The sequence below is a fragment of the Adiantum capillus-veneris genome, chromosome 9 (genome assembly GCF_014529385.1).
Source record: "Adiantum capillus-veneris isolate H3 chromosome 9, ASM1452938v2, whole genome shotgun sequence".
NCBI lineage: Eukaryota > Viridiplantae > Streptophyta > Polypodiopsida > Polypodiales > Pteridaceae > Adiantum > Adiantum capillus-veneris.
Window position 1 is genome coordinate 164,019,302 of NC_140939.1, and position 20,998 is coordinate 164,040,299.

Here is a 20,998-nt window from a genome sequence, read left to right on the forward strand (position 1 = left end):
AGTTTTTGGGCAGATTCAGACTATTTTTAAAATACGCTGGCCGCCCATTCAATAAGTGGGCAGCCATCCGATGAATAAGGCAACAAATCAGCCAGCGTTTTCTCTTTCTCTTTTTCTGGCAAAACAGCGAAACAAAAAATGAAAAAAAAAATTGGAAAAAAGAAAGAAAAAAAAAATGGCCGCGATCTCTACGCGAGCAGCTATTCGTGTCGTGGTGAAGGAGCTATAAAAGCACCACATGGCCTCACTGAAAGGGGGTTACCAACGTCAGCAAGAGAAGACTCTGCCGCCAGAAAACGCAAGAGATCGCAAGACTACGAAGCACGGAAGTCGCTTTTCGCGCGCAAGAGCGACAGGTATCTATTGAGGATTCGCCATACGAATTGTTGTCGCGTGTTTGTGTGTGTGTTTGCGGGTACTTCATCGCGAAGGAGAAGCAAGAAGGCTTCGGCCTACGCTTGGGAATTCCAGGAACGGAATTCGGAAATTGTCTGTGGAGTCTCGACTCCGAGTACAGACGGAAAAAGGATTGAGAGCTTGTCTCTCAGATTTCCCTTACGGGAAGGAACGACCATCGAGTCAGAGAATTAGAACGGAGGGGTTTTCTCCGGTTCTTGTGCTTGTAAAAAGATTCTCCCTAATAAAGGATTCTCTTTAAGGGGGGGGACCAGCCCATCTTCTGGTCCCCAGTACTGTGTCGATCTTCTCACTCTCTCTCTCTCTCTCTCTCTCTCTCTCTCTCTCTATTTATTTCTCTCTATATCCTTTGGCTTCAATATTAAGTGATAAATCCTATTTATCCGAGTATGTTTTATATTGTTATGCGCTCCCGTTTGTGACAGTGGTATCAGAGCATGGTCTCCTCTCTTTCTCTGTAAAGGAGGATGACTCTGGGAAGATACAGGAAGAAGCCATGACAAGCCAAGAGAGAAGTAAGCAGGCGGAAACCTAAGTCCTGCAGGAAAAAGCTCGCAGAATTTCCAAGCAGGCGGAAACCTAAGTCCTGCAAGGAAAAGCTCGCAGAGTTGGAAAAAAAAATTCTCTCTGCAAGAAGTCGACACAAGACTTGGAATTCTCTGAGAAGGCAACAAGAGCATGATGCTCAAGAACCTAGAGAATCCAAGGAGCGGAATGCTCGAGATCCTTCAGAATCCAGAAAATATCCATGAACCTCAATCCATAACCATAGCCAAGAAATCCCGTCATTTCGGGAAGGATATGAAGAAGGTCTTTAGACCTCAGAACCCTACGGTCAAGTTTGATACTTTTGACGGAATGGAAGATGCCCATTCGACAAGTTTGAAGTTGCCTTTGCAGACGGCAATTTTTGAAAGAAAAAAAAACCGTCGAAGGTGAGGCATGTGACCAAACACCTCAAGGGGATTGCAAGTACTTTGTGGTATACCAAAGCTCTGCAAGGAACTTACAACAACACTTGGATTCAATTCAAGGCTGAATTTTCCGACAAATTTTTTTCCTCTACGTTTTGAGGAAGGCATCCAAGAAGATTGGGATCGGTTCCCCCAATAGGAACACGAGTAAGTCAAAGCACGTAGTGGTTCACTCTTGCCAAGGTAGCTCCATTCTTGATCCTCTCTGAAGAAGGAAAGCTGCCGAATTTTGTAAACCCATCTGCAAGATACTTTACAGCAGATGGTGGAGTCAGCAATAAAACATGAAAGTGTACACCTTGATGTACATAGAATACAATCCCCGCAGTGGGACAAGAACCATTGAACACAGAAACAACCAATTTTTGTTACCTCTCCTCGAAGGATACATTGCTATCCGGAGAAAGTTTGGAGTAAGGGAATTCAATCTAACTCTTGAGTTTTTGACCCTCAAACTTTAAGTGAGAGGGCAGGTGAATGAACACTCTCTTTACGAGGGAAGGAACAAGTGACGACTACGGCCTGTGCTCGAGGAATCCAAGGATTGAAATCCTAGTTTATTTGATGAGCGGGTTTTGCTCTAAGATCGAGCCAAGGGATCGTCAGGTTGAGAGTCTTCGCTCTAAGGATCTTACGAAGGGAAGGTAATTTCCCAGGTTCACCGAAACTTTAACACAGCTTAAGAATTATATACACTTTTGAGTACATGGATAACACACGAGATGTAAACCTATGCTAAGGATCTCGACGGGAGTTTGTTATACTCTCTTGAGCGCCTTTTTGCGCGCAAGGATATTCCGACACGAGAATCTCTATTTGAGATGTGTTCGGTAGAAGGAATTTGAGTTTCTCTACGGAGAAGAGGTTTTCTGATGGTCGTTGATCATTGAGTACGCTATGTGCTTTTACCATTACAGTAGCAACTTTTGGTTGCAGTATATGTTTCTCCATGAGCAGGTCAAGTAGCATTACACGCTGCTGGAATAAATTCGAAGTATTATGTTCGTAAGAATATAGTTCACCAACCGTTTCAAAATGGTAAGAATCAAAGAGGGTTCGCTCTATTGTGAACCAGGTTTGAACATACGTTCAGAAAATGCTATGGCTAGAATTCTATCTGCCTGAGATTTTGCAAGACGTCATTGATGCTCGCAAAGTGATCATTTTTTATGATTTTGTAAGGAAGAGACGCTAATGGGCGTCGGGAAAACACTACTGGTGGTAATAACTCGTAGGAGGAAAAAGATTGGAAGGAAGTGCCGCCGTGCACAAAGAATCTTCGGATTGGAACCGTCCACCTACGTTGAGCGACGGCCCAAAACACAGAACCTTCTTTAAGGTGATCTCAAACTTTGTTTGTGAAAGAAAGACATCGAGCTTAATGCTCTATGATTTGGGCATTCCCTATGTGGGAGGACACAAGAGGTTTAATACCCTCAAGACTAACAACGCAGCATTATTCACAAAGACAAATACCTAGATTGATTTCTAGGAGGATTATTCTTCTCGGATTGAGAAGGTAGACTTGAGTTAATAGATTCTCGGATGAGGAAACTTCCGATATGTTGGAAAGACGCGAATGACGAGTTCTTACATGGCTCGTAAGTTTGATGATTGGTGAAGGATATCCTCGAGGTACTAGAGGAAGAGTAAGATAAGTATTGAATTATTGAATTTTTGAATTTCTATTTAATTTAATTTTAAAGTTCTCTTTTGAGAAAGGACCAGCTCAACTCACCATTGAGCAAGATTTGGAAATTTTCCGGTTTCTCCCCGGCAGTTCATTTGGACCTCTACAGTTGAGGACAACTGTTTATAAGTGAGAGGGATGTTGCTAAATTGGCTTTCTCTCACAGAAAAATAATTCTAAATGCTTTGTTTCAGTGGCTGGTTGCACACAGAGCTACAGCAGTAGGGAGCTGGCTTGTGCATAGTGGTCTCTCGGCCACATGTGCAGCCTGTGACCAGTTGATGGAGAGTCAGCGTCATTGTCTTTGGAACTGTCCCTCGGCCCAACAGATGTGGCTACAAGTTCTTCGGTTGATGCCTACTCTCTCCACGGCTAGACAGTACACTTGGGGGGCAGCGGCTTGGTCCACTCTCACGGGCCCAGCACTTCAGTTTGAGCTATCTTCCACCAGCAAGATGATAGTGATACAGGGGGGGTGACCTACACTCCAGCCTGCTACAGAGCTTACTCCACAGGAGTGGTGCAGTGAGAGAGAGGAGTGTTGGGAGCTCATCAGTGGCCTGACACTTTGGTTCATCTGGCGGGCCCGCTGTTTCCGCATTTTTGAGGCTCGCTCTGTGCCACCAGCAGAGACTGTTCGTGACTTTTGGCTAGAGCTGATCCATACTCTCAGAGGACAGCTAGAGGAACTGCAAGGCAGCTCCGACCGCATGCGGGGGCGCCGCGAGGCTTTCCTTCGACTCTGGAGCCCTGGGCCTTTCTTCACCAGTGTCCAGGGTGTGCTCAGATGGCACTACCGACCACCTGTGTGGCTCTTCCCTCCTCCCACCTCTTGATTTATCCTCATTGTATATAGGTTGTTCTTTCATTGGGAGAGTCTCCCCATCATGTTTGTTGTAGCCCTCTTACAAAGGTGGTTGTAGCCCTACGGACAGTTTTCATTAACTAACAGAAGGATCTTTTTCTCAAACAAACAAAAAAATTCTAAATGAATTATTGGATTTATAAGTGAGAGGGTTTTCTCGCTTGGAACACCAAGGAATATAATTCTAGATGAATTATTGGAATTTTAAGTGAGAGGGTTTTTCTCACTGGAGACATCCGAGTACATAGTATTCCTAGTGCGTCATTCAGAGTAATGACAGGAGCACTGTGAACGGGAATATCTGTAAGGCCACCAAGAACAGGTACTTCCAATGCGTCACATCGGATGGGTGACAGGGAGCATCAGAAAGAAGTATCCGACCATCCGGGAACGGACATCTCTGATGCGTCATAGGATGGGTGACACAGAGCATCGTGAAGGGGATTGTACCGTAAAGTTCGGTAGGAAGGACTAGGTGATGGGTATTCCTGATGCGTCACAAGGTGGGTGACGGGTGCATCGGAAAGGGGATATCCATAGTCGAGAGGAAATCCGAAATGGAAAAGAGGAATACGCGTAAAGACGCAAGCACAAGAATAAAGATGGGTTCTGAGAAGCTTTTCTTAAAAGGCGGAAAATTTGGACGAGTTTTCCGGATAGAGCAAACGCTTTCCCGCGAGGAATCTATGTCTGCACTGCATTTGTGCATGTGGTTGCATCCAAGGATGCCTGGGAAGTGCTGTGAAAGCATTGTTTTTAACTCATAAGGTTTTATAGAGTTTTTGGGAAAATTCAGACTATTTTTAAAATACGTCGGCCGCCCATTTAATAAGTGGGCATCCATCCGATAAATAAGGCAACAAATCAGCCATGCGTTTTATCTTTCTCTTTTTCAAGCAGAACAGCGGAAAAAAAAATGAAAAAAAAAATTTGGAAAAAAAAAATTACGGCCGCGATCTCTACGCGAGCAGCTATTCGTGCCATGGCGAAGGAGCTATAAAAGCATCACATGCCCTCACTGAAAGAGGGTTACCAACGTCAGCAAGAGAAGACTTTGCCGCCAGAAAACGCAAGAGATCGCGAGACTACGAAGCACGGAAGTCGCTTTTCGCGCGCAAGAGCGACAGGTATCTATTGAGGATTCGCCATACGAATTGTTGTCGCGTGGTTGCGTGTGTGTTTGCAGGTACTTCATCGCAAAGGAGAAGCGAGAAGGATTCGGCCTACGCTTGGGAATTCCGGGAACGGAATTCGGAAATTGTCTGTGGAGTCTCGACTCCGAGTACAGACTAAAAAAGGATTGAGAGCTCGTCTCTCGGATTTCCCTTACGGGAAGGAACGACCATCGAATCAGAGAATTAGAACGGAGGGGTTTTCTCCGTTTCTTGTGCTTGTAAAAAGATTCTCCCTAATAAAGGATTCTCTTTAAGGGGGGGGGACCAGCCCATCTTCTGGTCCCTAGTACTGTGTCGATCTTCTCACTCTCTCTCTCTCTCTCTCTCTCTCTCTCTCTCTCTCTCTCTCTCTCTATTTATTTGTCTCTATATCCTTTGGCTTCAGTATTAAGTGATAAATTCTATTTATCCGAGTATATTTTATATTGTTATGCGCTCCCGTTTGTGACAGCTACTTCTATAATTAAGACTTAAGACTTCATACTTTAAGATCAAACTAAGACTCAATAGACTGAATGTGTGTTTGATTGATTGAATGAATGCTTGAAAACTTAGTACAAGAGGCTCCTTCTATGGGAGACGAAGAGACACAAATGAAAAGACACGTTTCATGGTGAAGAGACGCGACTTTAGACGTAAAGACACATGCTTTCGGCGAAGAGCTGCAACCATTGGACGAAGAGTCGCAACCATAGGAAGAGGTGTGACCAATTGTCGAAGGAGTGTGGCTTTTCGCGAAGAGGCATCTTGAGCGAAGGGTCGTGACTATCCAAGAATAGGGGTTCTCCTTGGCATGGCACTTTGCGTATCTGCAACTAGGAGTTGATGTAATACTGGAACATAGTCACGATCGTGTAAGGTGCAACGGAAGTGAATGTTGAACTTTGCTCAAGATGAGTGCTCCGAACTGTGCTCAAGGTTCCTTTTACTTACGGAAGGGAGAGCCTTCCATTCCTTTAATGAGAGAGTGCAAATGATCACAAACAAAGTAGATAAACACTGTGAATGAAGATGCTGAGACTGAGAAATAGAGAGAGAAGAATACGACACCAGAAAAATTGTCAAACCCTCCTCCGAAGGCTCCACTCTCTATGGCGAGAGCGGTCTACTATTGATTGCACAATCTGTACAATGCAATGGACTTGCCGACGATGAGGACGACGACGAGACGGGCTGAAATCTGAAAAACACTAATGGCTGAAATCTGCAGATCTTTATCTGCTGAATTCTGACTCTATGTCAATGACAACGGCGATGACAATGATACGACGACGACGCGCTGAAAACGCAGATGCTGAAATCTGTGTTTTCCAAGTTGAATCTGCAAACTTGGGCTAATCTAACCGTGCGAGGAGGATCTGCTGCAGAAAGGTGAGGTCTGCAAAGATCGGGGCTGTTCTGCGGTATCTTGATACTGAGAATGCAAAACCCTAATGCATGTGCTGGTCATGTCGGGGTGAATCTGCAAAACACTAAGGGTTCTGCTGTCCAAAAACGCTAGGGCTGATGTTGTTGTTTCTGCTAACGCTAGGGCTGATCTGCAATCCGATGCAAAAACACTGAAGGATCTGATGTGTCTGCTGTCCCCAGGCTACTGCAAATGCAAAACGCTTGGCTGATTTGCAAAGCTGAAAACGTTGGGCTTACTCTTGGCTGATTTGCAAAGCTGAAAACGTTGGGCTTACTCTTGGCTGAAAACGCTAAGTTATCCGCCGAGGGGGGGGGGGGGGGTCTTGCTGAGAAGGTGCTCTGTTGGATGTCAAGTCCCTACCGCCTCTTCTGCCAGAAAGTGCTAGCGCTAGGTTTTCTTATATACATGCTTGTCAAAATTGCCCTACCCAGTTTCCCAACAAAAGTCACTTGATAATAATAAGTGAAAAATGGCTAAAATAGGGAAAATAGGTCTATGCACTGTAAAAATGCTCCTGATGGGTTCTGACTGAAATATGATGGTCATGATGTGTGCAACCAGAGGATATGCATCTACTCTAAGTGCCTGGACATGCACGGTCTGCGAACAGACTCACAAAAGTGTCTGAACACTTCCTAAGCTAACTGAACTGAACTGAACCCTAGTCATAAAGTAGCTTGTCCACGTACACATAGGGTTAAATGTGCAGGTGACGTCCCCTCCTTTTCAAAGTGAGGTACTGGTACAGAACCGTATGGCGTCGAGGGAGATCACCAACAGCGTCTGGAATCCTCGAAAGGACTCTTCGCCGGCCCACTTTGATACGTGGATCATGCGACACTTGAGCTTCATAAAGGTCTGCAACGCTTGCTTCTTTGGGCCGCGCCAAAAGCGACACAAAGTCATATGTGGCTCCTTCCATGCTTCAACTTCATCTATAGTCATGAGTCTACCTTCTTCAAGAATCTCCGAGGATGAAAAATCCTGAAACCACTTTCAACACAAAAACATGAACATACCTATTCCATGTAAAGTGACTGGAAAAATTCTAGTCTTTCGAAAAAACTGTGCATGCAATGCAGATGAACAAAGTGACGGAGTGCCAAACCGTTCATCAAACATACACAAAAAATGGGGTCGAATCTTGACTTTTTGATCTAAATCAACAATTGTGGCAGATCACAATGAAAATGCCGATGCTTGATGCTCAATACTTCTTGTGCTCTTTCTGCTACTGTGTCATGCCAAGCAAGAGACATAGAATGTGAATTCCTTGGGTGCAAACATTTCATCTTTTCACGAGTAATCCGCATACATCCGAGCTCATTCATGAGTGTTCATCGTGCAATATGTCATGCCTATAAAAAGGGATCACATAAAGACGGTGACTAAAATACAGGAAAGCATCACAAATGAAACACTCGAACAATGTGTGCTCACTAATCATTCGAACACATAGTACTTCCTGTGGGGGTTCTTTGGACCTCGACTCGAGAGCCAAGATCGGTTCTTCGTGATTGATCGAATCTGCAATGAGGTTAGCTTCACTAGACAAAGTATCAACTAAACCATCATCCTTGTGAACAATCACATCTTTATCCTGCAAATCATCATGCTTGTGAATAATCACATCTTGATCATACAAATCATCATGCTCGTGAATAATCACATCTTGATCATGCAAATCATCATTCTTATCATTATCATGCAAATCATGTGTGTCGTGCATTGGAGAAGACAAGACTGAGAGAGTCTCCTTCTCCTGATTCTTTTCAATCTGCGCCTACACATTAGAAAATAGTAGGACCAACTCTTGCATGTGTTGGTCTCTCTCGTCGGCCGCCAAGCGCGCTTGCTCGCGCTCACGCTCAAAGGCTAACCGTCTTTCTTCGCGCTCACGCTCAAAGGCTAACCGTCTTTCTTCGCGCTCGCGATCCAATTCGGCTCTTCTTTCTTTGTGCTTGCGGTCCATTTTTGCTTTTCTTTCTTCGTGCTCGCGCTCCAAGGCAACGCGTTGCACTTCATGTCGTAACTTCATATCCATCATCGTCTTGACCAAAGCCTTCATAGGACTTGGTGCAATACTTGGCGCAGATGGGGAAGGGGGAGGGTCGGAAAAAAATCCTGGTGGGAAAAATTCTTCTTCGCCACTTCCATGCTCATCACCTTCATGCAAAGTATCCATTCCGCTTCGGGCGATGACCATATATTGAGATCTTGGGTTCTTAAGTTCACGAGGAACTTGGGTTCTTGTGGTTCTTGGGCTCTTGGATTCTTGAGTCTTGAGGTCCTTGAGGTTCTGGAGTCTTGACGTTCTTGAGGTTCTTCTTTCGCTTGCAATCTGTGTTAGAGAAAGACCTTATCTTACCCGAGCTCTTCTCTTTCCCGCAGGCGCACCCCTTGGCGGCCTTACGCTCACACCAAGGTTGCTTTTTTCCCACCTCACGTCGATTGGCCGGCCGCTAAGTGCACGGTCCGCTCTCAATGAGTGAAAAGAGAAACAAGGGGAGGCTGGACAAGCCCTTCTTTCTTGGGTTTCCTGTCACTCTTCAAAAACACGATTAGGAATCGACACACACAAGAGGACTTGGGTTATGTGCGACCACAACAAGCAAAAAAAAATTATTGTGGTTCTTTTGTTGAGTGATACAGAATACTGCCAAAGCTCTAATACCAATGTAAGGTGCAAGGGAAGTGAATGTTGAACTTTGCTCAAGATGAGTGCTCCGAACTGTGCTCAAGGTTCCTTTTACTTACGGAAGATAGAGCCTTCCGTTCCTTTAATGAGAGGGTGCAAATGATCACAAACAAAGTGGATAAACATTGTGAATGAAGGTGCTGCGACTGAGAGATAGAGAGAGAAGAATACGACACCAGAAAAGTTGTCAAACCCTTCTCCGAAGGCCCCACTCTCTATGGCGAGAGAGGTCTACTATTGATTGCACAATCTCTACAATGCAATGGACTTGCCGATGATGTCAACGACGATGAGGACGACGACATGACAGGCTGAAATCTGAAAAACGCTAATGGCTGAAATCTACAGATCTTTATCTCTTGAATTCTGACTCTATGTCGATGACTACGATGATGACGACGATAGGACGACGACGCGCTGAAAATGCAGATGCTGAAATCTGCATTTTCCGGGTTGAATCTGCAAACTTGGGCTGATCTAACCGTGCGGGGAGGATCTACTGCGGAAAGGTGAGATCTGCAAAGTTCGGGGCTGTTCTGCGGTGTCTTGATGCTGAAAATGCAAAACGCTAATGCATGTGCTGGTCCTGTCGGGGTGAATCTGCAAAACGCTAAGGGTTCTACTGTCCAAAAACGCTAGGGCTGATTCTGTTGTTTCTGCTAACGCTAGGGCTGATCTGTAATCTGCTGCAAAAAACACTGGGGGATCTGATGTGTCTGCTGTCGCCAGGCTACTGCAAATGCAAAACGCTGGGCTGATTTGCAAAGCTGAAAACGTTGGGTTTGCTCTTGGTTGAAAACGCTAAGTTATCCACCCAGGGGGTCTTGCTGAGAAGGTGCTCTGTTGGATGTCAGGTCCCTGCCGCCTCTTCTGCCAGAAAGTGCTAGCGCTAGGTTTTCTTATATACATGCTTGTCAAAATTGCCCTACCCAGTTTCCCAACAAAAGTCACTTGATAATAACAAGTGAAAAATGGCTAAAATAGGGAAAATAGGTCTATGCACTGTAAAAATGCTCCTGATGGGTTCTGACTGAAATATGATGGTCATGATGTGTGCAACCAGAGGATATGCATCTACTCTAAGTGCCTGGACATGCACGGTCTGCAAACAGACTCACAAAAGTGTCTGAACACTTCCTAAGCTAACTGAACTGAACTGAACCCTAGTCATGAAGTAGCTTGTCCACGTACACATAGGGTTAGATGTGCACGTGACAAATCGTGACACGAGCCTTGCTACAGATGTGGAGCGCCTTCAGGCCACCTCTGTTACCTACAAGATTATCGACACTCGCCCAACAGAGGCGAGGTGCGTGATCTTCTCCGACCCACCTTCTCTCGGAGGTGGGAAAGATCATCAACATACAATTCCTCGAGCGCGGCTACTTCGAGATCGAGTTTGAGACTCCCAAGACGACGACCAAGGTCATTTCGATGAGCCCGTTGGCCATCCGAGTAGTCAAGGCCCATTTACGACAGTGGCGCCATGGTTTCAACCCAGCTTCTTATGTTCTTGTCAAGGAAGCAAATTTGCTCATCTCGACCACCTTCCCCTGCCTGAGGAGAGAGTACCTAAGTTTGCGCATGCTTACGCACCTGGCAAGAAGCAGCAAGTATATTCTCTCTTCGATTTCAGCCTATCCCTCTCTCTCTCTACGATTTTCAGCCAGCAGGTTCTCTCTCCTCTTATTGTGGATAATGTAGACCCATCGCCGGTCGATGTAGATCATTGGGTGAGGAGGTCTACACGTGTTAGAAGGCAACCAGAGAGGTTTGAGCTGTCTATGGATTGCATTTTGTTGGCTGATGAGGAGGAGCCTCTTACATTCAAAGAGGCCCAGTCTTGTGAGACAAAAGTAAGTGGGAGCTTGCTATGAAAATCTGAGATGAAGTCACTGTATGCAAACAATACATGGGAGCTTGTGCCTTTGCCCAAAGGTTGGAAGGTTGTTCCTAACAAGTGGGTTTATAAGGTCAAATGTGTTGATGACAGACCCAAGTACAAAGCATGTTTGGTTGCTAAGGGTTATGCACAGAAGGAAGGCACTGCAGTACAAGAACCAAGCACCCACAGCTCCTCATCCTCGACGTTTTCAGCCAGAGGCACCCTCAGTACCCAACGTTTTTCCAGCATTCAGCCTCAGCCCTCATCACCGGCGTTTCAGTACCACAGCACCGGCGTTTTCAGCCCATCTTCATAAGTGTTTTCAGCCCATTTTCGCCAGCGATTTCAGCCCTTATCCATCAGTGTTTTCAGCCATAGCAGATTCAGCCTGTAGTCACCGATAGCTGCAGTCCCAAGTCAAGCCAAGCCTAGCATTTCAGTATCCAGCCCTTAGCCTCGCAGAACCAAGCATCTACCGCCACTTCCCTCATCATCTCAGCATTTAGTACCATTATACAGCATTTGTGCAATCTAAAGCAAATACCTCTCTATCGCTTGGGACCCCATCTAGTGTTGACTAGTCGTCTCTATCACTCACAGTGTCATTCTCTTTTCTCTCCCTAGTCTTTGCACATCTCTCATGAAGTAAAAGGAACTATCTCATTAAGTAAAAGGAACCTTGAGTACGCACTGAGCACTCATCCTGAGCATTCACCATCAATCACTTCCGTTGCACATAACAGAAGTACTCCCAGAACCCAAAATATGTGAAGCATCTGAAGACTTAACCGATGGATGAGATTCATACGAGATGGCGAGAGGCAATTGATTCTCCTCTCAAGTCGGAAAGAAATCTAAAAGGATAGGCAAGTGCAGAAAAGCGAAACGTGTGCTTGCAGAAAGAGCTGGACATAGCTCTTGACAAGAAGATGAACCACATAATGAAAGGCTTGAAGCACGCTCGAAAGAAGAGGAAATCGGCAAATTTCTCCGATTATTTGGGTGAGAAGTCGACATTCGAGATGGCAAGCAGATCCAAGAAGCATGCTCGTTTCGAGAATGACTCGGATTTTTCTTCGTCTTCAAAGAGTTCCAACACTTCCTCGTCCTCTAGTTCTAATGAGGATGAGAGAAGATGGAAGACGCGAAGAAAAAGCAAGGAAAGCAAATTTCTGAAAAAGTCTAGAAGGCATGGGAGGCCATCTAGCAGTTCAGAAGAGGAGAGCTCATCCTCTTCTGACAGCAAATTGTTGGAACTCGAGGCTAGCTATGGTGGGTGTAGCCTGAGGCAAGCCATGGCATGGAAGATGAGCAGCAGAAGGCGAGAGAGAGAGAGAGAGAGAGAGAGAGAGAGAGGTCGACACCAGTAGAAAAAACGCTATTGTTTTTTTTTTTTTTACATCTTGTGTAAGAGCCTTACATTGTATATATAGAAAAAGTGTGTCATGCAAACTGGGCTTATAACTGAACTTTACTGCATGCCTATAAGAGGCCTTTCCCATGGTTGACCGAAAAGGGCTTGGACCCAACAATCCCCCCCTCAAGCCCGAAATGGGCAGACCGTCTCATGATACCTCGAGTTTTTGGTATACTCGGCAACCGTGAGTTTTAGGTTCTCTCACAACCAAGGATTTCTGGTGTATCCATAACCTGGTGCTAGATGAGTAACCCCCCCTTGAACAGATAGGGTGTAGGCCAAAATATTTAGCTACCAAAAATGGAGTTTTTGTTTCACTGCCAAACCTTGGGTTTATGGTGTACCCAGTAACCTCATGAGAAGCGGTAAAAAAATAGGCTGAGAACTGACAAAAATTGGGAGGTCTTACCACTTATTTGTGTGGCAGTGTCTAGAGCCCGTACAATCTTGATATGATGAAAACTGACAAGCATGACAATAACTGAAAACAAGGCTTTGACTGAAAAATGTATGTTTGTTTGAACAATAGACAAAAGCTGGCAAATCTATGACACTAAAGTGGTAAAATAATTTGTGAAAACTTGTATTGCAATCTCGAAGAAGATCTTCATGTGTAGCATTAGTTGCCTTATTGCTAAAGCTTGCATATATTTGAATCTTTTCCATGTCGAACAGTCGTTTGAGAAGCCCTTTGTTAGGCCGCGCGCACCGCCAATTGCATTTGAAGTGCTTGATTTAGCCAATCGGTTTTCCTTTGTTCTTGCATGCATTTTGACATGATGTTGCAAGTCAGAGACTAAAACTTTGAGCATCAACCGGTAGCAATTTGCCACATCTTCGCCCATGTTTATATGTTGAAAACTATCAGTACCGTAGCTGTGAGCGGTTTTGCGATGCTTGTGAACCGGCTTCACGATTTTGACCAACGGGGTGTGAAGACCCTCTAAGTAAGGCCAAAGATAATGGCCACCTTGTATAAGGTGTGAAAAGGAAAAAAAATGGCGAATGTCTGTAGCAGCAAACTCTGGAACCTGCGCCTGCTTGATGATGGCCGTAGCTAGAGATGAAAGCAAAACACTGGCGCCTTACTGTGTCGAGAGCTTCTTTTTAAGCCAAGGCGACCCTATTGAGAAGAGTTTGACTCAGTTTTATGGAGGTCAACAAGCTTCTTGTTCCCTCTGCAAGCGGCTGTACCCGCGAGCTTGAGTCGGGAGGCTAGAGCCGAGGCCCGACAGGGGCTCTGATACCAGTTGTTGGAACTCGAGGCTAGCTATGGTGGGTGTAGCCTGAGGCAAGCCATGGCGTGGAAGATAAGCAGCAAAAGGAGAGAGAGAGAGAGAGAGAGAGAGAGAGAGAGAGAGAGAGAGAGAGAGAGAGAGAAAGGAGAGAGAGAGAGAGGTCGACACCAGTAGAAAAACCGCTATTGTTTTTTTTTTTTTACATCTTGTGTAAGAGCCTTACATTGTATATATAGAAAAAGTGTGCCATGCAAACTGGGCTTATAACTGAACTTTATTGCATGCCTATAAGAGGCCTTTCCCATGGTTGACCGAAAAGGGCTTGGACCCGACACAAACAGATGAGCAAGAAGACCAAGGAGTTCAAGGAGTGTCAAGCCGTCAGGTTTGAGACATTTTCGGGCTACCAGGAGATCCATCGAACCCTTGAGTTTATACAATAGTTTGACGTTGCCTTCTCTAGAGGTCGGTCCATGGAACACTCCAAGGTGCGAAGGGTGGCATCTTACTTGAAAGGAATGGCACGAATATGGTGGTTTACTATGTTGTTACGTAGAGAAGCACCTGCGACGTGGACGGATGCTAACGTGGCAGCTGCTATATGGATTTTCTGTGTTTTCCGCTATTGATGCCACGTGGTAAATTGTACAGATTTTCGCAAATCACGTTGGCAGCTTTTGGTAGTTGCCAGTACTAGTCTAGCTTTTGGGAGCAGACGCTTTTAGAGTTTAGTGCCTTCGAAAGAACTACTCTTGGGGCTCCACTTTTAGGCAACCCTTGTATTGTTTATAAAGAACCCGGGGGTCTTATTCTGCAAAGCATCTTGACGTAGAGTCTGAGAGCAAAGGACCCTCGAAGTTGTACTTTGCGACTCGTAAATAATAAAGAAATACCGAAAGGGGTGCCAGTCTTTGGGGCAAGTGCTTCTGGGCACGGAATTCTGTCGTGCCATGCTCTCTCTCTCTCTCTCTCTCTCTCTCTCTCTCTCTCTCTCTCTCTCTCTCTCTCTCTCTCTCTCTCTCTCTCTCTCTCTCTCTCTCTCTCGTCGGTTCGGCCCACTTCTATTGCATATAAAATCCAATTTTTTTTCCTCAAAGATTTTCTACATAAAGCATCTACAACCACATTTTTTCTCATAGAGATAATGATGTGCTTATGACATTCAAACTTCCAATCGAGCATTTAAACATATACAAATCCTATGCGAAACCAGGGACATCTCAAATTAACCTTTGAAGGAAAGTGCAAGATATAGACTCGATAATATCCAAGAGAGAACATAACCATCCCCTCCATCATGCATAGTATTTCCTAAATACACCTCAAAATACTGATGCAGTTTATCCATAATGATCATCATCTCGAAAACTATATAATTATTGGCTGTATCAAAAACATAATCAACCTTACACCGGTGTTTAACCAAAACCTTGCTACTTGCAAAAGAAAAGAACAAATAAACCCTCATTTCTACACGAGACCATGTTGCCATCACACTTGACGCACGATGCTGGCAAACCAGCAGAAATAACACAACATTATGCAGGCGCGCAAAAAATCAAAAGTTACTTCATGCAAGATCTTTCTAAGCTAAGATGCCGATGTAAACAGGTTGAACAGCATGAACCTAAGCCATTTTCATAATCCAAGCCAGTTCATCTCCTTTTTTAGTAACCTAACAGACAATCTCTACACCCCTACAAACTTCATTTTGCCTACTAAAACCTATTCCATACCTTGCCCCACAAAAGCCAATGTTGCTTACGGTGAGCAGAACATACAGCTTATACTTTACATGCCTTCCTCACTGTACTACACCCCATAACCATTGGACATTGTTTAGTATCATCAAAACATCCTCCCAAAGCCATGCATTTCAAAAAACTTAAACCCAACAAACTCTACCGAGTTTTCAGTTCTTTCAGCACTAATCCTTGGTAGGACAAACAGAAAATTTGACGCGAGTAGTATATGTCAAATACCTTTGCTGTTTGCACCTTAGCGACGATAGGATCTTCAGAGAACTCATTGGTACCAGAGGTAAAGGCCACACAGATAACTGCTCTGCATTCGCATGAGCGACATCGATAAAGTGAAGATTAAAAAAACCCATCAAGTAGACGGTGGAGATGTGTATGCAATGTTTGGTCAGACAAATGCATGTGAGATAGAGAGTTGAAAACCTTAAAAAACTCTATTCTTGCCTTTGAAAATCAAGATTCAAGTGCTCAAGCAATCTAATACGGAGAAGACAACTGCAGACATGCATGAAACCTGCATTGATGAAGGAACGGCTTTTGCCCCTGGCGATGTCGGCAATTGGATTGCACAGAGAGTATCCATGTTAAGAGCACTAGAAGCTCATGCACATTTGCAGAGAGAAAATCTATATATTTTGCGCCCCCAGTCAAGAAATTTCTAAGAGTGAGAGTGAGGGCATACTGGAGGTTAGTCGGCTGGTATGCACGATGGAGCTGATGCTGGCAGGAGACGGTTAGAGAACGGGCCTGTAGCTGCTGGGGGTGGGAACGGGATAAGGAGGAGCAACAGGTCGCATTGGGTGCGGGAAGCAATGCCGTGGATGCTATCGCAGCTGGCGTTGCTACTGCTGCTGCTGTTGCTCCCGCCATCTGAGACTCCTTGATCGCTGGGTGACTTGAGTAATGCGTGTGACGTGGGTGTGGGGGGCTGTGTGTGTGTGTGTGTGTGTGTGTGTGTGTGTGTGTGTGTGTGAGAGAGTGAGAGTGAGAGAGAGAGAGAGAGAGAGAGAGAGAGACGAGGTCCTTCCGCGAGCTGCGGCTTCCCCCCTCCTCTTCCACAGAGTAACGTCTTCTGCGGATTTCGGTGCCTCCAGCTCTTCTTGCTCTGGGGGTCCTCTGTCGTCGGAGGGACTGCCGGTCCGTCACGCACGGAGACCAAGGTTTTCCTACGTGGCAAGGAGAAGGGGAAGGGGCAGCACACGTGGGTAATGAAGGGGAATGGGCCTGGTGGGTTGCCTCCGCTCAGCCATTCACACACGGCAACATAGGTTATCTACACTTTATCAGACAACGGCAGAGGAGTGGCCAGGGCCGTGTGTAGAGAACTGCCTTCAAAAGGCAAAAAAGTGACTATTGTCAAGGGTGCTAGCTCACTTGGTAGAGTCATAGCTTATGCGCCTAAGACCTTGGGTTCAATTTCCCCTTGGTGTGATGAGGCTTGGCGATCTCCACCATGGGGGTTGGGTGTGTGATGGGATGCATCTCTTCCTACCCGTGAGGCCATTGTATATAGGGTGTGTGTGTGTGTTTCGTGTGTTTCAAAGTTACTGTACTCTCTGTAATAAAAAAAGTGACTATTGAAAGGTCATGATAGTTAAAAATTTAAAAAGGTAATGATCTCCAACAAAGAGAGAAAGAGAGAGGGGGTAATGTTTAAAAGAAACGTTTTACTTAGCCTTTTATGTAAAGGGTAGATTTACAAAATTTAAACTATTAATTGCCATTTATCATTAAAAGTGTGCAAACTTAGTCATACAATACAAAAAATATAAATGGATAATTATTATTTTTTATTTAAAAACTACTTACAAAGTTTAGAAATTTACATTTTAAAAAATTCGGAGCTATTAATTGTTTGCCTATCTATACTACTCTATTATGGAGAACCGGATTCAGGCATGCCACGTGGAGCAATTTTGCAGCGCCGGAGGATGGCCTACGGGAGGTGAGGAGCAAATCGACTAAAGTTATAACGGTTACTTGCACGTTGGCGTCGCTGTCTCCATGCGTGTATGCTCACTCAGTGTACACGCGGATTGCTCTCTCTCCATGCGTGAGTAGCCTATGCTCAATACACATTGCACACTCGGCTAGACTGGCTGATGGGGAGTCAATTTCCTGGAGTTAGCCTCCGGACAGAAATGGCCGTGTGCGGCATGCGCAAGCGCATGAGAGAGAGAGAGAGAGAGAGAGAGAGAGAGAGAGAGAGAGAGAGAGAGAGAGAGAGAGAGAGAGCACGCATTGCCAATTTGCTAGTGTGTGTGTGTGTGTGTGTGAGAGAGAGAGAGAGAGGCGCAACCGGCTATATTGCACAGTGTTGGGAAATAATTTTTGGAAAGATTACCAAAATACCCTCTAATTTGTGGAAATTCCCAAAAATACCTCCAATATTTTTTCCTAATTTTCCAAAATGCCCCTCAAATTTTATAGAATTCCCAAAATACTCCCCTCATTGTGAGATTAAATTTCTCCAAAGATAAAAATATTGTAGCTTTTCATAAGAAGACTAATCACCTATCGATATGCTAGAAGTAGAAATTTGACCGTGGTCCAAGTGGGGTAGTGGGAACAAAGAGTGCACGCTAAAAGAAGAAGAAGAAAAGAGTTTTGACGTCGTAGAAAACTATCCCAAGAGACCTTAACACACACTCGAAAAGAAGAGAGTTTTAACGTTGTAGGAAACTATCCCAAGATTATAGAAAGGTTATACCATTTTCCACTTTTTATTAGCATACACACACACACACACCCAAGAAGAAGAGAGTTTTAACGTCGTAGGAAACTATCCCAAGAGACCTTAAAGATCTAGCCGACGAGGAGTTGAACTCAAGAACTATTATTCAAGAGGGAAATGGCATAACCAATCTACCACACTTGGGTGATAGAAAGTTTATACCATTTTCCTCTTTTTATTAGCATACACACACACACGCACATAGACACCCGAGGAGAAGAAGAAGAAGAAGAGAGAGAGAGAGAGAGAGAGAGAGAGAGAGAGAGAGAGCCCGCATTGTGGTTCCACAAGAAAAGAGCTTGCGAGCTGTTGCAATATCACAGGAAATTGACCTGCATGTGGCTTTTTTGCTCAATCAGTGTAATTTCTTGCACCGGCAAGGCTGGAGAGAGAGAGAGAGAGAGAGAGAGAGAGAGAGAGAGAGAGAGAGAGAGAGAGAGAGAGAGAGAGAGAGAGAGAGAGAGACTTCTTTGTGTTCGAGCTCAAGGGCGAGGGCAAGCAAGCGCTCTTTCAAGAAAACGGAGCAGACGTCGACAAGTGCTAGTGGGGATGGGGTTTGCAGCTGCCGGATTTAGAATTGATGTGGAAGAGGTGTTGTTGGTGTATCTCCATGGGCGTGCTTTTTGCTGGTGTTGCAAATGTTGATAAGAAGGGAGGCCACCCACCTTTCTCCTCTAATTAGTTGGGGAGCCAAAAGGTCGATGTGAGGATCGAAAACGTGAGCCAAGAGAAGGTAATGGACATGTGGCGCAAAGGAGACATCTACACAGATCAGGCCGGCGGCGAACTCTCGGGATGAGGTGTTGGGCGTGTCTCAGTAGTTCTTGGAGCACTCACAGAAATGAATTCACGCTATGAAAGCACCAAGAGGCCATTGCAGCTGGCGGATATCAATGAAACGCCCAAGAGGCAGTTGAGAGTCTGAGAGGAACTCAAATTAGCTATGCAGGCTAGCTACGGTGCACCATGCTCTTGCCATCATTCTATGGCCTACACATGAAGTGGATCTCTCTCTCTCTCTCTCTCTCTCTCTCTCTCTCTCTCTCTCTCTCTCTCTCTCTCTCTCTCTCTCTCTCAGCATCGGAATGCAGTTGTTGTAAGCTATGTGAAGTTGTTGTTAACATTGTCATAGGGTTGTGCCATGAAGCAGCCCAGTGTGGATGCTTGCGTTGCAGCAACCCCACAACCAATGGCCCATATAGATTATACAAGCCCATGATTGCAGTAGTCTATTCATGCGGCTCGCGTTGCAGTAGCCCAAGGATAAGCACAATCACATCGGGAGTGGAACGAGCTCATGCATGCCCAAACCCACGTTTGCTATCACCGTCTCTCTCTCTCTCTCTCTCTCTCTCTCTCTCTCTCTCTCTCTCTCTCTCTCTCTCTCTCTCTCTCTCTCTCTCTCTCTCACGCACACACACACACACACATTCATTGGATGCCAAGAACCCATGAACAATGGACATTACGAGGGTTGGTTTTTGACAAAACTCCGTGATTTTATGATATTTGAAGCATTTTAGTGTTCTTTTGGAAGGGTATTTGGCATTTTCACCATGTAAAAATGGATAAAATTCGCCTTCAAAAAACCTAGACACTATGTAGCAAGATCTACGTTGATAGTATTAATGTGATGGCACATTACTATTAAGAAAAATTAATGTGATTGTATATTGAGGCTACTCTCGACTCAAGGATATAATAGGCAGTAGGGACACATTGACTTGGCAAGATAGTTTGCTTTAATTTGTTGAGGACAAGGCATGGGCATGGATGACTAAGATGCATAGCTAAACTGCACTTAATTATAAATACTTCGTAAGTTGGTAACAATGTTCAGGAAAAGTGTGCCTCAGCTTAGCCTTGAGCCATTTGAAAAATAAAAAAAGTTAGTTGAAGGGAGGGGAAGAAGGAGAAAATCTGCTTGAAAAGTTCAAGAAAAAGAGTTAAATTAAAGAATATCTATTGTTTTGAAAAATTTCCTCTTTGAATCTACCCTAAAGGGAATTTTGTATGTTTGTGAAATTGATTTTTTCATGAACATTGCATGGTAAGCCTACCTATAAAAAGGTTGAGAACTATATTAACTATATTTGAATATTTTTACAAAAAAAAATTGATGTTGAATTTGTTAGACTACCCTTGGGCCCTATCCAATGAGCTATCTATATCCTTCCACGTGTAGTACAAAATTGGGCAAATACGCAAAATACTGTCTTTAAAGGTTGTTGGCATGACTATGGTCTTTCAAAGAGAAATTTAAATCTTAGAGGTAAAGGTCGGTTTACACTCTTTCTGTGGTTCCGCTCATATGGTTTCGGAGTATTACTAAACAATGAGTTGAGTGACATTTGAGTGTGGAAAACACATCTTTCTTCTACTCTGTCCTAGCATCATTTGAAGGTCTAAGTACATGTTACAATGTAGCATTAGGCATATTACATATATGTATGTGGTTCGCTACTCATGTGATCGCCGAGAGAGCTCAAAATAGCAATGAACAAGGGTTCTTGAATTGCATGTTGTGTAGGGTGACGGTCATTCTCTAGATGCATGTAGGCTCAAGGTATATGCACCAATTAATGAGATCTAGGACCCCGCCCACCTCCCTCAGCCCTCTCCCTATGTGTGTATGTGTGTGTGCATTGTGCCTATCATCAACAACTTCTACAAGTTTCTAGGACAAAAGATCATAAGGGGGACCCACAGAGGCAATCTTAAGGTTCATTAAAAA

At 44.6% G+C, this 20,998-nt stretch overlaps 1 protein-coding gene across 2 annotated transcripts in view; it reads right to left on the reverse strand.

Annotated features, from left to right (window-relative positions):
• Positions 1 to 16,968, reverse strand: part of LOC147451517 (pentatricopeptide repeat-containing protein At5g55740, chloroplastic-like) — a 29,487-nt gene extending 12,519 nt beyond the window's left edge. The window contains exons 1-2 of one of the 2 annotated variants that reach the window (XM_086520406.1): positions 16,045 to 16,968; positions 15,753 to 15,834 (exon numbers count right to left, since the gene is read on the reverse strand). In XM_086520406.1, the coding sequence (XP_086376532.1) occupies positions 15,753 to 15,834; positions 16,045 to 16,400 (438 nt within the window). In that variant the 5' untranslated portion in view covers positions 16,401 to 16,968. The remainder of the gene's footprint in view (positions 1 to 15,752; positions 15,835 to 16,044) is intronic. The other variant, XM_086520407.1, reaches the window with a different exon arrangement.
• Positions 16,969 to 20,998: the final 4,030 nt, after the last annotated feature.